At 35.5% G+C, this 17,066-nt stretch overlaps 1 protein-coding gene across 1 annotated transcript in view; it reads right to left on the bottom strand.

The window, feature by feature from the left end:
• Nucleotides 1-17,066, bottom strand: part of LOC111179752 (doublecortin domain-containing protein 1) — a 224,465-nt gene that overhangs the window by 143,541 nt on the left and 63,858 nt on the right. The window contains exons 8-9 of the mRNA XM_089915854.1: nt 2,869-3,000; nt 2,316-2,473 (exon numbers count right to left, since the gene is read on the bottom strand). Of these exons, the coding sequence (XP_089771980.1) occupies nt 2,316-2,473; nt 2,869-3,000 (290 nt within the window). The remainder of the gene's footprint in view (nt 1-2,315; nt 2,474-2,868; nt 3,001-17,066) is intronic.

The following is a 17,066-nucleotide window of genomic DNA, read 5'->3' as shown; positions in this document are numbered from 1 at the left end:
CTCTTATATATGGAAAGCATACAAACCTAACAAGACGACCTAAGGTTCAAAGTAGTCAATATGTCAAGTTCAGTACCATGTTCTAATTTTGTCCAACAACTCCTTCCAAAATGGGAGGAAAGTAATTGCTCTAAGTACTAACTCTTTACTCAAAATAACTTTGTTAAGGAACAGAAAGAGAAGGAGAGAAACTGAAATTACACCTGTTGTGGTAAATTGTGTGGGTGGAGAGAATGCAGATAAATCCCTGTGGCTTTAAGAGAAAAAAAGGCGGCTGGAAAAGTTGCTGTAGCCTGAGACACAAACCCTGAGGAAACCGCACTAAGAAAAGGGCCCTGGGAAATTTCTTATTAAATAAAATCCAAACTATATTTACCAGTCAATTTCCATTGACTAAAAATCACAAGTCAACACAACGCCCATTCAAAACTCTTTTCTACCCCTACTAGTTTTCAGAACATTTTCACAACTCTACCTATTGAGTGTCTACCACATTCCTGAAATTTAAAGACATTTAATTCTAACAACTCAAACAGTATTGTGGTATGTTAACTGATATTAACAGCTTTGTTTTGGGATTTTTTTGCCTCACATTTCCTAATACTATATTCTTTTCTCCAAAGTTCCATCATCAGATTACATTGCTTCAGGGAAGATAACAACAGAATACATTAGAAATATCTCTAAACTACCCAAAGCCCTCAACCCTCAAAAAAAAGATAAACAAATAAAAATAAAAATGAAAAAAATTCCAGTCTGGGGAAGTCATAGGGAACTAGATGGATTATCACTGGGGTTCCGGCACAGTGACCCACCAGCGCCAGCATGCAACAAACACAAAAGCCCCATATAGATTTCAGAAATTTGAGAGCAGGAGGAAACTGTGCCTCCTAGAACAGAACCCTGGAGAATGACAAGCCCCCAGCATTCTCTCAAGAAGGATAGAGTACAAATGGGTGCTGAGTGAGCCGAGAGAGATAGGTCAACAACGACCTCATAAAACCGTATTTGAGTTCCTCAGCTACCCCAGTGTTTTACATGAAAACTTCAAAGACTGCTCCCAAGTGACTTATATTCTAGTGACCTGGCCTGGCTGCATAGCTGTGGCCTTGTGATTGTGTTGTGGAGCATCAGAGAGTTGAGAACCTTATGTACGACTGAAAAACAAGTATCAGGGGTGGAAGACCTGGAACTCTGGTTTTCATACAGTTCCAGGACACCCCCATACTATAATACAGTAAGATGCTAAATTTGTTGTTTTGTTTCTGCCCTATCTTACTCAAAACAACAAAATCAAAAGATTTAAGGGATAAATAATATAGAGAGAAAATAAACTGAAGAGTCACTTTTGTTATTAGGAAAAATATATTCCCCTCCTATCAAAATCTGAAGGAGAAATATGTAACTTAAGAATATAAGATAGCTTTTAGTTGAAATAAAAAGTTATATTGCACACTTTAAACTTACACAATGTTATATGTCAACTATATCTCAATAAAGAAAAAAAAAACTTAACAAAAAAGAAATTTAGAGCCTTTTTTCTCTTTTTTCATGCAATTGACATTTTTATGTGCCATTAGAATATTTAAACTTAGGAATTATCTTGAACTTTACTGAGTATGATAAGAACTGTATTACTCCTTTAAGAGTATTTCAATCAATAGTTAATTTCAAACAATTGTATATTAAAATTACAGTTTATAAAGTCACTTTGTGATTTACAACACCAAGCCCAACAAAATAATAAGAAGAATAAACTTTAGTTTTCCAGTTAAATAAAGAGGATCAGAGAAATAATTTTCATTTTCCAACCAAGGATGATCTTCCGTTGGTTAGCAAAATCACTGATGTTAGTTTTATTCCAGTAATGTAACTATGTCAATTTGTTAAATTATCACTACTTAAGACCATCTACTGTGCATGTATCCCCAGGTCTAAACATAATATTCTCCTCGTGGAACATAGAAAGGATTGTCTATGAGTGTGCCCTTCTTTAAGACCTTTTGGTATTCTCCAATTAGATATATGCTCAGTACTACCTTACCCTAATTATGTTATTCCAGAATATTTTAGTGAGATCCCAAGATAGCAACCCTTCCTAAGTATACTTATAAACAATACTGTACATCAATCTTCAATGAAATACACATAAATGTCACCTCTCTTCATCAAATGTGACCCGAAAACTACTGTGCTTGAAAGCCAAAGGGCTTTTGAGATATTTCAATAATCTTCAAGAAATCAATCTTATGTGAAACTGAAGGAAAACATCGAATGTCATTGAGCAATAAAGCTCCATTCTGTCAGTGCCCTACCTCTGAGCAGAAGCCTTAGGATGTTTCTCTTCCAGTTTCTTCACCAGAGCCACTGTCAGCTCCCCTGTCTCCCCAAGAGAACCTTCTGGCATTAAGTGGGTCTCTGAAGGCTCTGGCAGCTGCTTCAGACCAGGGATACTGGCACTTTTTTGCAGAACCTAATAAATGAAATATAGGAATAATGTAGCTAACTTTCACTGAGTGGAAATATCTAAACTATATATGCCAAAAATTTAACATTGCACTTTTCATGGTTCCTTCAGCCTTCTTCATCCAGCACATAAACCATTGGTATGTGGCCAGAACAAAAGAAGGCAGTCCTAAGAAAAGCTAGTGTGTCACCATCTATTTAATAAAATAATGTTTATATAAATATGCATACAAATGTTTATATAAATGTGAAAATAGATGTTTATATAACATGTATTAAATATCAATAACCCTAATTTGTGAATTCGTTTTTGCCTCCTGAAAACAACCCAAACATTTTTTCTCTTTTCAAAATACATCATAGAGATCTATTTCTGTCTTGCCTCTGGCTCACTACACTGACCTCTTCTGCCAAGCTGCTGCCATGTTCCTGATGAGCTGTGGTCCAGGCAACATGGTGAAGGTGATACTCTGTCTGGGTCACGTCATGTGCGTTTAGCTCCTCTAGGTAGGTCAGGACAAACTGAGGATAAGCCTGTAGGAAAGGAAAAAAAAAATTGAAAGTAGTACCAGCCTTATAAGCAACAGCAAAAAATCTATACAACTGGAATGATGGGAAGATAAATTAGATTAATAGGAAAAAGGTCTGGCTAATGAGCTTTATACTTTATTGTCAATTTCAGATCAAAATCAAGCCAAATCACTTTCATATGAAGATTTCTAATTTGTTGTTTGATCTGCTCAAGTTTAACTAGGTTGCTAAATATTCAAGCCATCTTATATACTGATAACAATGTCTAACATTTATTATTTCCACATAAAAGGTATTATTGTAAACACATTATGTACGTGTAACGTGCAGTTGCTCTATTTTTTGGGAATATTCAATTCTGCCACAGAAGACAAGAAAACAAATAGGATGAATGAGATTCATTAGCTGCATTAAGCATAGATAAGCAAGTTAGTAACCTGAGAAGTGTCAGACAGAAAGTGATTAGAGCATATGTCTATGAACATAGATAGAAAGGGGTAGAAAGACGAAATAGTTATGACTTACCAAATAACAAGCAAAACAACAAATATTTATGATACACTACATATAAATTAAGCACATGAGACACAATAATCATGAGATCTTTAACTGGCCACCCATTGCTGACTCTCATTTTGGATCCTCTGCTGGATAAAATCCACAGCTGCCCATAGGCTACCTGGGGAGCACAGCTTTGGCCAAGTGTACTTGCAACCAGCTCTGTCCTGGAGCAAGTGTGCATCATTGCTTCACACACATTTCATCTGTTAGACCCTCTTGCTCAAATTCCAACTCTGGTCCTTGTAATGACATCAGCAGCAGGGAAGGGTGATGCAACACAGAAAGAGGACAAGTCGATACTGCAGAGATTCAGGTAATGTAGCCTTTCAACCCATTGTGCTTTAAGCATGTTAATCTAACCCATCTCTCTTCCCATACATTTTATTTTGTGTTTTAAATTGATTTTAAAAATTGTGATTTGAATATTTTAATTTGGTCTGTGCACCTTTCTGTTCTATGAACTCAAGGATAGCCTATCTAGGAGCATACTTGGAGTTTACTATTGCATCAAAGTAATTTCCCACATAACAACATATTTACATTTTAATCCTTACAACAGCCCTTTGAAACAGGTATGACTACTGTTCCCATTTTAAAGACGAGGAAACAAACACAGGGAGGTTAAAGCAACTTGCCCCTCCAGCTTGTTTACTAGTTAATCCTAGATATGCTGCCTCAAGTATTATATAAACTTCTTTTTTAAAGTGTGGAACTAAAGTTTTAACAAAAAATATGGGGAGGTGTCCAGTGGATAATTAAAGAGTACTAAGGTCCTTATATTATTCTAGAAAAAGAGATATTAAATAACTTTAAACTTTGTTAGAAAATGTATAACTAAAGATGAATGTTCTAAAATTAGGTTGTGGTAATGGATACAAAACCCTGTGAATACACTGAAAAATACTGAATGGCACACTTCAAATAGGTGAATTGTATGGTATGTTAATTACATTTCAATAAAGCAATTTTTTAATGTAAGAGATTCAATAAAAAGATAGAAATACACAGTACACCTTATGAAGAAGTAGAGGAAAAAAAGAGGGAGGGGATTCAGAAAAAGTCAGGAAGAAAGGTAAAAAATACAAATTAAAAGCACAGTAAATAGAATTTTTTGTTGAATTAATCAATAAATGACTAACAGAATTTTAATATGCATTTTCTTTGGCTTAACAAACATACACATACATACATTGTTCATTGCAGCATGGTTCTTACTTGTCTAAGTGTGTATCATCAGGGAAACTTTAAGAGATAAAGTAGATATGGATGTCAATATGGAGAGATGGCCACAATATGTTATTGAATGGAAAAGATAGGTCACAAAGTTTTACATATATATAATTATACACATATACATATACATACATAATTAGATTTAATATATATGATTACATATAATATATATAATTAATCAGAAACAATTAATGATAATCTTTGAGGAATAGGTTAAAGAGGTACTTTTGCTTATTCAGTTCTGAATTATTGGAGGGTTTTTTCATAACTAACATACACTACTTTTATTATTTAAGCAGAAACCCTACTATATGTAGAAATATATGCATAATTTCTGAGAATATACTCAAAAACCTGCTATTAGTGAATAACTCTGAGAAATAGGATTAAAGTTTGAGAGAAAGAGACTTTACTTCTAATTAGTATATTTTTTCAAATATTAATTTCTATATGTGCATTTATTCTTTTATTAAAAAATACTTTTTTAAAAGGCCCAATTTAAAATAGTGTCTTCACTGTATATACTAGTCAGATAATCTTGGAAAAAGATTTTTGAATCACTAAGCTAACCCAAAAACATTACAAAAATAAGGTTTATCTAAAAAAATTAGGATTCTTATTTTACCTTGAAGCCTGTGTCACATCTATTTCATTATATTATTTTCTCTTGTGTCAGTTCTTATTGTCTTAGAAATAGCCAAGACAATTCAGCAGAAGTGAATATGATGGGCAAAGGGAAATAGATTATTTTACATTGGTCCTACAGTAAAGTATCAAAGCCAAAATTCAGCAACAAAGATCACAGTATTTTCAATATGAGAGGGAACATGAGTAGTAGGATATAATATTGAATATATTCCAACCCCTTATATTGTGACAGTATTTTCAGGTTTCACATCCTCTAATAGAGGTAAAGACATTTTACATAAGTTTATTTTTGAGGTGTATTGCCCTCTTACTGGAAAGAATGTGTACCTAGAACATGGGGAAATTTAATATATATCCAATGAGATGGATAAAGAAGGGCTCAAAAGGTAGAGCCATGATGTGTCTAACATTCTGACAGACATAGCAAAAGTAGAGGCCAAGAAAGAAAAAAAAAACCACTCACGGGCTTTGCTTCCTAGAGTTGACAGTCTAGCAAAGGTGGCAGACATACACAAGTAACACGATGCATTTGGAGACATTTTTGAGTTGTTCTAGCATTTTCCCTTTGGAATCATTCTAAACCCTAGGTGATGGCTATTCAAACATTTTGATACCATGGTTCTTTATTATTCTCTACTCCAAGACCAAGTTATCTTGCTCTCTAACTAGGCACCTACTAGCTCAATCATCAGACCACCAGTATAAACAACTCCCTCCTCCAAAATCTGGAATTCTAATCTTGTCTTCTAGGAAGTCAACAGCCTAATCTTTTGACTTTTCCTCCCTTCTAGTGCATCTGCACATCACCCTAACTTGACCTTTAATGTATTAACCCTCATTATTTTCCAAGTCCATCAGCCCTTTGGGCTTCACTGCATTCTTCTCATTCTAATCCACTTTTTACCACCTCAAGATAATTTGTAATAAAATACACCTTTGATTACATCATTCCCACTTCAAAAACTTTAAATAGTACCCCCAGTACATATTGATTAACATCCTACAGTCCTACGCTTGTTTCAAATTCTAGCTGTGCTATTTATCAGCTTTAGGAATGTAAGTTCCACTTCCTTGAGGGAGAAGTGTCCTATTGAAGACTGCATAAGAACTGGCTCAGAATTTCACACTGACCAAAATTCAGCCTCAGGATACAATGGCAAGTCTCTAGCTGCTAAAAAGGATCCCATTCATTTATGAGATTTTTTTCAAGCTAATAGGGTTGGGGAATCATATTTATCACTCCCAAGATATTCCCTCCACGTACATAAGAAAGGCCACAAATTTGACCTAACTTGGGGCTCCACAGGAATATTTATGTCCTCATTGGAAATATAGCGGTAGGTCAGCAGACTGTCACCTGGAATGCTTTATTTATTTATTTTTAAATTTTTATTGGAGTATAGTTGATTTATAATGTTGTGTTAGTTTCTGCTGTACAGCAAAGTGAATCAGTTATACATATACATGTACATATATCCACTCTTAGTTAGATTCTTTTTCCTTATGGGTCATTACAGAGTATTGAGTAGAGTTCCCTGTGCTATACCGTAGGCCCTTATTAGTTATCTCTTTTATATAGAGTAGTGTGTATAGGTCAATCCCAATCTCCCAATTTATCCATCCCCTCCCTCCCCTGGTAACCATAAGTTTGTTTTCTACATCTGTGACTCTACTTCTGTTTTGTACGTAAGTTCATTTGTACCTTTTTTAGATTCCACATATAAGCAGCATCATATGGTATTTGCCTTTCTCTGTCTGACTTACTTCACTTAGTATGGTACTCTCTAGGTCCATCCATGTTGCTGCATTATTTTCATTCTTTTATATGGCTGAGTAATATTCCATTGTATATATGTACCACATCTTCTTTACACCTGGAATGTTTTAAACGCTATCTCCTCTTGGTCAGCACATGATCAGGCATAGTTTTTTAAAGTGTTTCCTTTTTTTTTCCTCATTATAAATGCTTTTTATGGAAAACAGAAAATATAGAAAAACTCGAAGAAAATAATTATCCATTCTCCTACCACCTGTCCTATGTATAAACTTCCAGTTTTGTTTTACACACACACACACTCATATTTGATACAATATAAATAAATAAATAATAGTTTTCTTACCTGATTTTTCTCAAATCACAACATTACCATTTTCCTCTATCATAAATTATTCTCCATTATTTGTAATGCCAATATATTATCCATAATAAAGACATACCATAATATATTTATACAGTCTCATTGTTGGTTACTTAACCTGTTTATATAAACAATGCTCTAATGAACATCCTGAAAGATACACTACAGTATACACCACTGATTGATTCCTTGGGTTAAGTTGCTGTAAGTGGAATTTCTGAGTCAAAAGAAATAAGTACTTTTTAAAGATTTTGATAAATATTGCCAAACTGACCCTTAGAAATATTGTACCAGTCTCCTAGATTGCCCTCACTGTTTCTTGCCTCCTGGTATTCATACCCTGTGTAGTCCCCTCCCACATTATACAAGGATAGGCCTATGTGACCAAAGAAGATGGCAGAAGTGGTATTAGGTTACTTCTGACATTAGGTTATGAGAAAAAGTACAGCTTCCATTTCGTTCTCTTGCTCTCTTGGATCACTAGCTAATGTTGTAAACAGCACTATAGAGAAGCCATGTGCCAAGGAACTGAAGCCTCTGGACAACATAAGTGTGCTGAGAAGCAGATTTTCCAGCCTAGTCAAACCTCAGATAACTGTAGCCTCCATTGACACCTTGACTGCAGTCTCATGAGAGACTCTTGAGTTAGAACTACCCAACTAAACCACTCCCAGATTCTACCACAGAAACTGTGAGATAATAAATGTTTGTTGTTTTAAGTTACTATGTTTGGAGGTAATTTGTTACACAGCAGTAGATAACTAATACCAATAAAATACAAAAAGCCCCAAAAAACAGATACAAAGAAAGGAATGAGTATGTTTGTTTTCTCACATCTTCATCAACATTGGATATTCCTAGTTTTGTATTTCCCCATAATTAATAGAGAGAAAATACTATCCATTGCTTACATTTATTTAATTCCTAGTGAAGCTGAACTTTTTGATTTGGTTTGGCTCTTTTAATTTTTCTTCTGTCATGTATTTCCTTTTCATGTCTTTTGCTCATTTTTCTATTGACGTGTTTATCCTTTTCTATTGCTATATCAGGCTTATTATATATTAAAAGTATTATCCCATTCTCTGACTTTTATATTGCAAAGATTTTTCCCTGTTTGTCATATTTTTCTATTCACTTTTGCTAATGCTATTTTAGATTTAGAAGGTTTTAAATTTTTTATATACTCAAAGCCATTAGTCTTTTCCTTTATGGATTCTATCCTTGTTTGCATGCACATAAAGATGTCTACTCACCACTACTCTGGGTTAGATGCTTTAATTCATGGTTTCTTCTAGATATTTTTATGGTTCCATGTTTAAATTTAAATCTTTAATTTAGCTGAAACTGGTGAATTGTATAAAAAAAGTAATCTGTCTTTTGCAAATGAACTGAGAAATGGTTAACTTTAAAAATAAAACAAAAGAAAAATAGTATCCAAGTAAATGCAATATAACAAAATGCAATATTGTATTTAAATTTGTTCATTATTATTATCATTAATAGTTACAAATGGTCGCTTAGCCAGAATTGATATGCCAGTGTCTATCGATAGGCCAGAATCTGTGCCTAATACTTAAAATACTAGTATTATAGCTATATTTTGCAGACAAATAATGTGAAGCTTGGAAAGGTTAAATGACTTGCCTAAGGCCACACAGCAAATAAGTGGTGGAGCCATGATTAGTTATTAATATCCTAACACAGTAATTCTGTCTTTTTTAATGAATGGAATGAGCTCCATTATGATCCAGCAGCAAATAATTATCAAATTATACTCCATTTTAGCCTTAACTAGATGGATATAGTTTTGGATGACTAAATTTAGATCTAATCAAAATTTCTAAACCTCTAAAAGAGTGAAATGCCTCATTAATAAATAGTTTTGCTCTTTGAATCTAGAAGAACTGTAACTTAAAAAAATCAGCAATCGTGTTTGTGAACAGAACATTAAAAATTTTAGAATCAAATGTCTCTTAAAAACAATTTGTGTTTGAAACACAAAAGTATGCATTATTTGCTAGCTCACAATAGAAGTGTTGTGAAAAATTAGAAAATTATAAGTTGCAAGAAAAGGAGAGGTAAAAAGGACAGCAGAGTAGAAATGGATGTTTAGGTACCTGAATTTTGAGAGACAAAAGAATACACTTAAACCTTGGTCCTGCTCTTCTATGTCTGTTGGTGGGAAGGGCAATACTTATATAAGACATAATTATGTTCTTGGGCAACAGGAGTCAGCTCTATTTAGGTATGTCTCAGAACCAAGTCCTCATGTGCAGGTACAGGCCAAGGAGCTGCAGAGATATTTTGATACAGTCTCAAAATTCCTTTTTTTTTTTTTTTTTTTTACCAAGATGTACAAGCTCCCTCTCCAACAACCTAGAGCCTCACTCTGAGTGGGTAATGTAGTGGGGTCAGAAATGAGATAAGGAGAAAGCTGGGATGAATCTCAGAATGAAGTTAAAGGTAATTATTAAAATGCTTTGACATTTGATGACTATGTCAAAATGTCTGCTTAGGAACAGAGCTGAAAGTGTATAGTCCTGATCGAGTTAGTGAATGGGGTTGGGATTTTAAGTACTCAGGGAAATGCTGTTATGATAATTTTTAAACTTAAATTGTATAAAATGCTCGAAACTGTTAAAATGATGAGGGTTGCCATGGAATAACAGCTCAACTTCTAGAACACTACAGAAATAAAGGTACCATGTTTATTAGTCAGGGTCTAATAAGGAGATAGAAACCATGTAGTATTTTGAACAGGAAAGTTTAATATAAATGATTAGTAACAGAGGATTATAGTGACAGGAAACTGGTTAGTAAGAATTAAACAAAACGCTAAAGAATACATGAATAGCAGATACAGGGAGCCCACTACTCCCAGACCTGAGACAGAATGCCCAACGAAGAGGCCTCACCCAACGTTGAGATCCAGAGCACATTGAGGGCACAGCTGTGGCTCACTGGATGTTGAAGAAGTCCCCAAGGGAGTGCACCAGTAGGAGTCACTGTTAATGTGCCTTTGGAGCACGCGGGGAAGCTATCCACAGGGAGGTGCCTAGTTGACAACACTTCACTAAAAAGCCACTCACAAGGAATATGCTCAAGGAAACCATTCACAAGAAGGTGCCCACTGGCAATACTCTGCTGTGAAGCTGCCCAAGGCAGGAGCCAGGCAATGAACGGTGGATCTGGCACTGTGAGGGAATAAATTGATAACTACCATGCTATGTGTTACAGGTTGAATGATGTCCCCTTACAAAAAGTACCTTGAAGTCCTAACCCTTGGTACTGTAAATGTGACCTTATTTGGAAATAAGGTCTCTGTAGATGTAATCAAATTAATATTAGGTCATTAGGATGAGCTCTAATCCAATATGATTGGTGTCCTTATTAGAACGGAGAAATTTGAACCCAGACACACACAGAGGACAATGCCATGTGAAGACTCAGACACGGAGGGAGGTGGCCATGTGAAGATGGAGGCAGAGACTGGAGTTATGCTGCCACGAATCAAGGAGTGTCTGGGTACCAGAAGATGGAAGAGGCAAGGAAGGATATTCCCATAGAGGATCTGGATGGAACACAGCACTGGGGAACACCTTGATTTCAGACTTCTGGCCTCCAGAACTGAGAGAGAAAAAATTCCTGCTGTTTTAAGCCAGCCGGTTTACGGTGCTTTTTATAGCAGCCCTGCAAAATTAATACACCACGTATTTTCAGTTTCATTCATCTGAGTAACTTAGCATTTCTGAAATCATCATGGTGGGATTCTGAGGCAAACACTAACAGATACCATGTGATTAGTCTAATTTTTGCCCCTCTTAAATTTTTTTTTATATCAGTTACTTTTAATTCAATGCAATTTAGGCACAAAGGTATACATATTAAAACAGCCTTACAGAGAGTGCCTCCACCTTGGTCAAACACAATCAATGTTGAAATAACTTGTGCACTCAGGTATCATAAATAAAGTATTTAAATAAATTTATTTAAATAAATTTATTTATTTTTAAATAAAACATTACTATTGTACATTATTAACTTTTTCTTTTAAAGATAATTTATTTATTTTTTAACATCTTTATTGGAGTATAATTGCTTTACAATGGTGTGTTAGTTTCTGCTTTATAACAAAGTGAATCAGCTATACATATACATATATCCCCATATCTCTTCCCTCTTGCATCTCCCTCCCTCCCACACTCCCTATCCCAGCCCTCTGGGTGGTCACAAAGCACCGAGCTAATCTCCCGGTGCTATGTGGCTGCTTCCCACTAGCTATCTATTTTACATTTGGTAGTATATATATGTCCATGCCACTCTCTCACTTTGTCACAGCTTACCCTTCCCCCTCCCCATATCCTCAAGTCCGTGCTCTAGTAGGTCTGTGACTTTATTCCCGACCTGCCCCTAGGTACTTCATGATTTTTTTTTTTTTTTTTAGATTCCATATATATGTCTTAGCATACAGAATTTGTTTTTCTCGTTCTGACTTACTTCACTCTGTATGACAGACTCTAGGTCCATCCACCTCACTACAAATAACTCAATTTCATTTCTTTTTATGGCTGAGTAATATTCCATTGTATATATGTGCCAAATCTTCTTTATCCATTCATCTGTCAATGGACACCTAGGTTGCTTCCATGTCCTGGTTATTGTAAAAAGAGCTGCAATGAACATTGTGGTACATGACTCTTTGAATTATGGTTTACTCAGGGTATATGCCCAGTAGTGGGATTGCTGGGTCATATGGTAGTTCTATTTTTAGTTTTTTAAGGAACCTCCATACTGTTCTCCATAGTGGCTGTATCAATTTACATTCCCACCAACAGTACAAGAGGGTTCCCTTTTCTCCACACCCTCTCCAGCATTTATTGCTTGTAGATATTTTTCATGATGGCCATTCTGACTGGTGTGAGATGGTATCTCATGGTGGTTTTGATTTGCATTTCTCTAATGATTAATGATGTTGAGCATTCTTTCATGTGTTTGTTAGCAATATGTATATCTTCTTTGGAGAAATGGCTATTTAGGTCTTCTGCCCATTTTTGGATTGGGTTGTTTGGTTTTTTATAATATTGAGCTATATGAGCTGCTTGTAAATCTTGGAGATGAATCCTTTGTCAGTTGCTTTATTTGCAAGTATTTTCTCCCATTCTGAGGGTTGTCTTTTCATCTTATTTATGGTTTCCTTTGCTGTGCAAAAGCTTTGAAGTTTCATCAGGTCCCATTTGTTTATTTTTGTTTTTATTTCCATTTCTCTAGGAGGTGGGTCAAAAAGGATCTTGCTGTGATTTATGTCATAGAGTGTTCTGCCTATGTTTTCCTCTAAGAGTTTGATAGTGTCTGGCTTTACATTTAGGTCTTTAATCCATTTTGAGTTTATTTTTGTGTATGGTGTTAGGAAGTGTTCTAATTTCATTCTTTTACATGTAGCTGTCCAGCTTTCCCAGCACATTGAAGAGGCTGTATTTTCTCCATTGTATATACTTGCCTCCTTTACCAAAAACAAAGTGACCATATGTGCATGGGTTTATCTCTGGGCTTTCTATCCTGTTCCATTGATCTATATTTCTGTTTTTGTGCCACTACCATACTGTCTTGATTACTGTAGCTTTGTAGTAGAGTCTGAAGTCAGGGAGCCTGATTCCTCCAGCTCCGTATTTCTTTCTCAAGATTGCTTTGGCTATTTGGAGTCTTTTGTGTTTCCATACAAATTGTGAATTTTTTTGTTCTAATTCTGTGAAAAATGCCAGTGGTAGTTTGATAGGGATTGCATTGAATCTGTAGATTGCTTTGGGTAGTAGAGTCATTTTCACAAGGTTGATTCTTCCAATCCAAGAACATGGTATATCTCTCCATCTATTTGTAACATCTTTAATTTCTTTCATCAGTGTCTTATAGTTTTCTGCATACAGGTCTTTTGTCTCCTTAGGTAGGTTTATGCTTAGGTATTTTATTCTTTTTCTTGCAATGGTAAATGGGAGTGTTTCCTTAATTTCACTTTCAGATTTTTCATCATTAGTGTAGAGGAATGCAAGAGATTTCTGTGCATTAATTTTGTATCCTGCTACTTTACCAAATTCATTGATTAGCTCTAGTAGTTTTCTGGTAGCATCTTTAGGATTCTCTATGTATAGTATCATATCATCTGCAAACAGTGACAGCTTTACTTCTTCTTTTCTGATGTGGATTCCTTTTATTTCTTTTTCTTCTCTAATTGCTGTGGCTAAAACATCCAAAACTATGTTGAATAATAGTGGTGAGAGTGGGCAACCTTGTCTTGTTCCTGGTCTTAGTGGAAATGGTTTCAGTTTTTCACCATTGAGGACAATGTTGGCTGTGGGTTTGTCATATATAGTCTTTATTATTTTGAGGTAAGTTCCCTCTATGCCTACTTTCTGGAGGGTTTTTATCACAAATCGGTGTTGAATTTTGTCTAAAGCTTTTTCTGCATCTATTGAGATGATCACATGGTTTTTATTCTTCAACATGTTAATATGGTATATCACATTGATTGATTTGCATATATTGAAGAATCCTTGCATTCCTGGGATAAACCCCACTTGATCATGGTGTATGAACCTTTTCATGTGCTGTTGGATTCTGTTTGCTAGTATTTTGTTGAGGATTTTTGCATCTATGTTCATCAGTGATATTGGCCTGTAGTTTTCTTTCCTTGTGACATTTTTGTCTGGTTTTGGTATCAGGGTGATGGTGGCCTCGTAGAATGAGTTTGTGAGTGTTCCTCTCTCTGCTATATTTTGGAACAGTTTGAGAAGGATAGGTGTTAGCTCTTCTGTAAATGTTTGATAGAATTCATCTGTGAAGCCATCTGGTCCTGGGCTCTTTGTTGGAGGATTTCTAATCACGGTTTCAATTTCAGTGCTTGTGATTGGTCTGTTTATATTTTCTCTTTCTTCCTGGTTCAGTCTCAGAAGGTTGTGCTCTTCTAAGAACTTGTCTGTTTATTCCAGGTTGTCCATTTTATTGGCATATAGTTGCTTGTAGTAATCTCTCTTGATCCTTTGTATTTCTGCAGTGTCAGTTGTTATTTCTCTTTTTTCACTTCTAATTCTATTGATTTGTGTCTTCTCCCTTTTTTTCTTGATGAGTCTGGCTAATGGTTTATCAATTTTGTTTATCTTCCCAAAGAACTAGCATTTAGTATTATTGATCTTTGCTATTGTTTCCCTCATTTCTTTTTCACTTATTTCTGATCTGATCTTTATGATTTCTTACCCTCTGCTAACTTCAGAGTTTTTTAGTTCTTTCTGTAATTGCTTCTGGTGTAAGGTTAGGTTGTTTATTTGAGATGTTTCTTGTTTCTTAAGGTAGGATTGTGTTGCTATAATCTTCCCTCTTAGAACTGTTGTTGCTGCATCCAATAGGTTTTGGGTCATCTTGTTTTCATTGTCATTTGTTTCTATGTATTTTTTAACTTCCTCTTTGATTTCTTCAGTGATCTCTTGGTTATTCAGTAGTGTATTGTTTAGCCTCCATGTGTTTGTTTTTTTGTTTTGTCTTTTCAGTACACGGGCCTCTCACTGTTGTGGCCTCTCCTGTTGAGGAGCACAGGCTCCGGATGGGCAGGCTCAGCAGCCATGGCTCACAGGCCTAGCCGCTCCGCGGCATGTGGGATCTTCCCGGACTGGGGCACGAACCCGTGTCCCCTGCATTGGCAGATGGACTCTCAACCACTGCACCACCAGGGAAGCCCATGTATTTTTTACAGTTCTTTTCCTGTGATTGATATCTAGTCTCATAGCATTGTGGTCAGAAAAGATACTTGATATGATTTCAATTTTCTTAAATTTACCAAGGCTTCATTTGTGACTCAAGATATGATCTATCCTGGAGAATGTTCCATGAGCACTTGAGAAGAAAGTGTATTCTGTTGTTTTTGGATGGAATGTCCTATAAATATCAATTAAGTCCATCTTGTTTAGTGTATCATTTAGAGGTTGTGTTTCCTTATTTATTTTCAATTTGGATGATCTGTCCATTGGTGAAAGTGGGGTATTAAAGTCCCCCAGTATGATTGTGTTACTGTCAATTTCCCCTTTTATGGCTGTTAGCAATTGCCTTATGTATTGAGGTGCTCCTATGTTGGGTGCATAAATATTTACCACTGTTATATCTTCTTCTTGGATTGATCCCTTGATCATTATGTAGTATCCTTCTTCGTCTCTTGTAACAGTCTTTGTTTTAAAGTCTGTTTTCTCTGATATGAGTATTGCTACTCCAGCTTTCTTTTGATTTCTATTTGCATGGAATATCTTTCTCCACCCCCTCACTTTCAGTCTGTATGTGTCCCTAGGTCTGAAGTGGGTCTCTTGTAGAGAGCATATATATGGGTCTTCTTTTTGTATCGATTCAGCCAGTCAGTGTCTTTTGGTTGGAGCATTTAATCCATTTACTTGTAAGGTAATTATCGATATGTATGTTCCTATTCCCATTTTCTTAATTGTTTTGGGTTTATTATTATAGGTCTTTTCCTTCTCTTGTGTTTCTTGCCTAGAGAAGTTCCTTTAGCATTTGTTGTAAAGCTGGTTTGGTGGTGCTGAACTCTCTCAGCTTTTGCTTGTCTCTAAAGGTTTTAATTTCTCCATCAAATCTGAATGAGATCCTTGCTGGGTAGAGTAATTTTGGTTGTAGGTTTTTCTCCTTCATCACTTTAAATATGTCCTGCCAGTCCCTTCTGGCTTGCAGAGTTTCTGCTGAAAGATCAGCTGTTAACCTTATGGGGATTCCCTTATGTGTTATCTGTTGTTTTTCCCTTGCTGCTTTTAATATGTTTTCTTTGTATTTAATTTTTGACAGTTTAATTAATATGTGTTTTGGCATGTTCCTCCTTGGATTTATCCTGTATGGGACTCTCTGTGCTTCCTGGACTTAACTATTTTCTTTACCATATTAGGAAAATTTTCAACTATAATCTCTTCAAATATTTTCTCAGTCCCTTTCTTTTACTCTTCTTCTTCTGGGACCCCGGTAATTCGAATGTTGGTTCGTTTGATGTTGTCCCAGAGGTCTCGGAGACTGTCCTCAATTCTTTTCATTCTTTTTTCTTAATTCTGCTCTACAGTAGTTATTTCCACTATTTTATCTTCCAGGTCACTTATCTGTTCTTGTGTCTCAGTTATTCTGCTATTGATTCCTTCTAGAGAATATTTATTTTCATTTATTGTGTTGTTCATCATTGTTTGTTTGCTCTTTAGTTCTTCTAGGTCCTTGTTAAACGTTTCTTATATTTTCTCCATTCTATTTCTGAGATTTTGGATCACCTTTACTATCATTATTCTGAATTCTTTTTCAGGTAGACTGCCTATTTCCGCTTCATTTGTTAGGTCTGGTGGGCTTTTATCTTGCTCCTTCATCTGCTGTGTGTTTCTCTGTCTTCTTATTTTGCTTACATTACTGTGTTTGGGGTCTCCTTTTTGCCAGCTGCAGGTTCGTAGTTCCCATTGTTTTTGGTGTCTGCCC

This window comes from Delphinapterus leucas, chromosome 7, assembly GCF_059928025.1.
Source record: "Delphinapterus leucas isolate spDelLeu-1000000601 "Yukka" chromosome 7, BTC_Dleu_Yukka2, whole genome shotgun sequence".
In the NCBI taxonomy this organism is placed as follows: Eukaryota; Metazoa; Chordata; class Mammalia; order Artiodactyla; family Monodontidae; genus Delphinapterus; species Delphinapterus leucas.
Note: the sequence above shows the minus strand (reverse complement) of the source record. Positions and strands in the feature narration are given on the sequence as shown.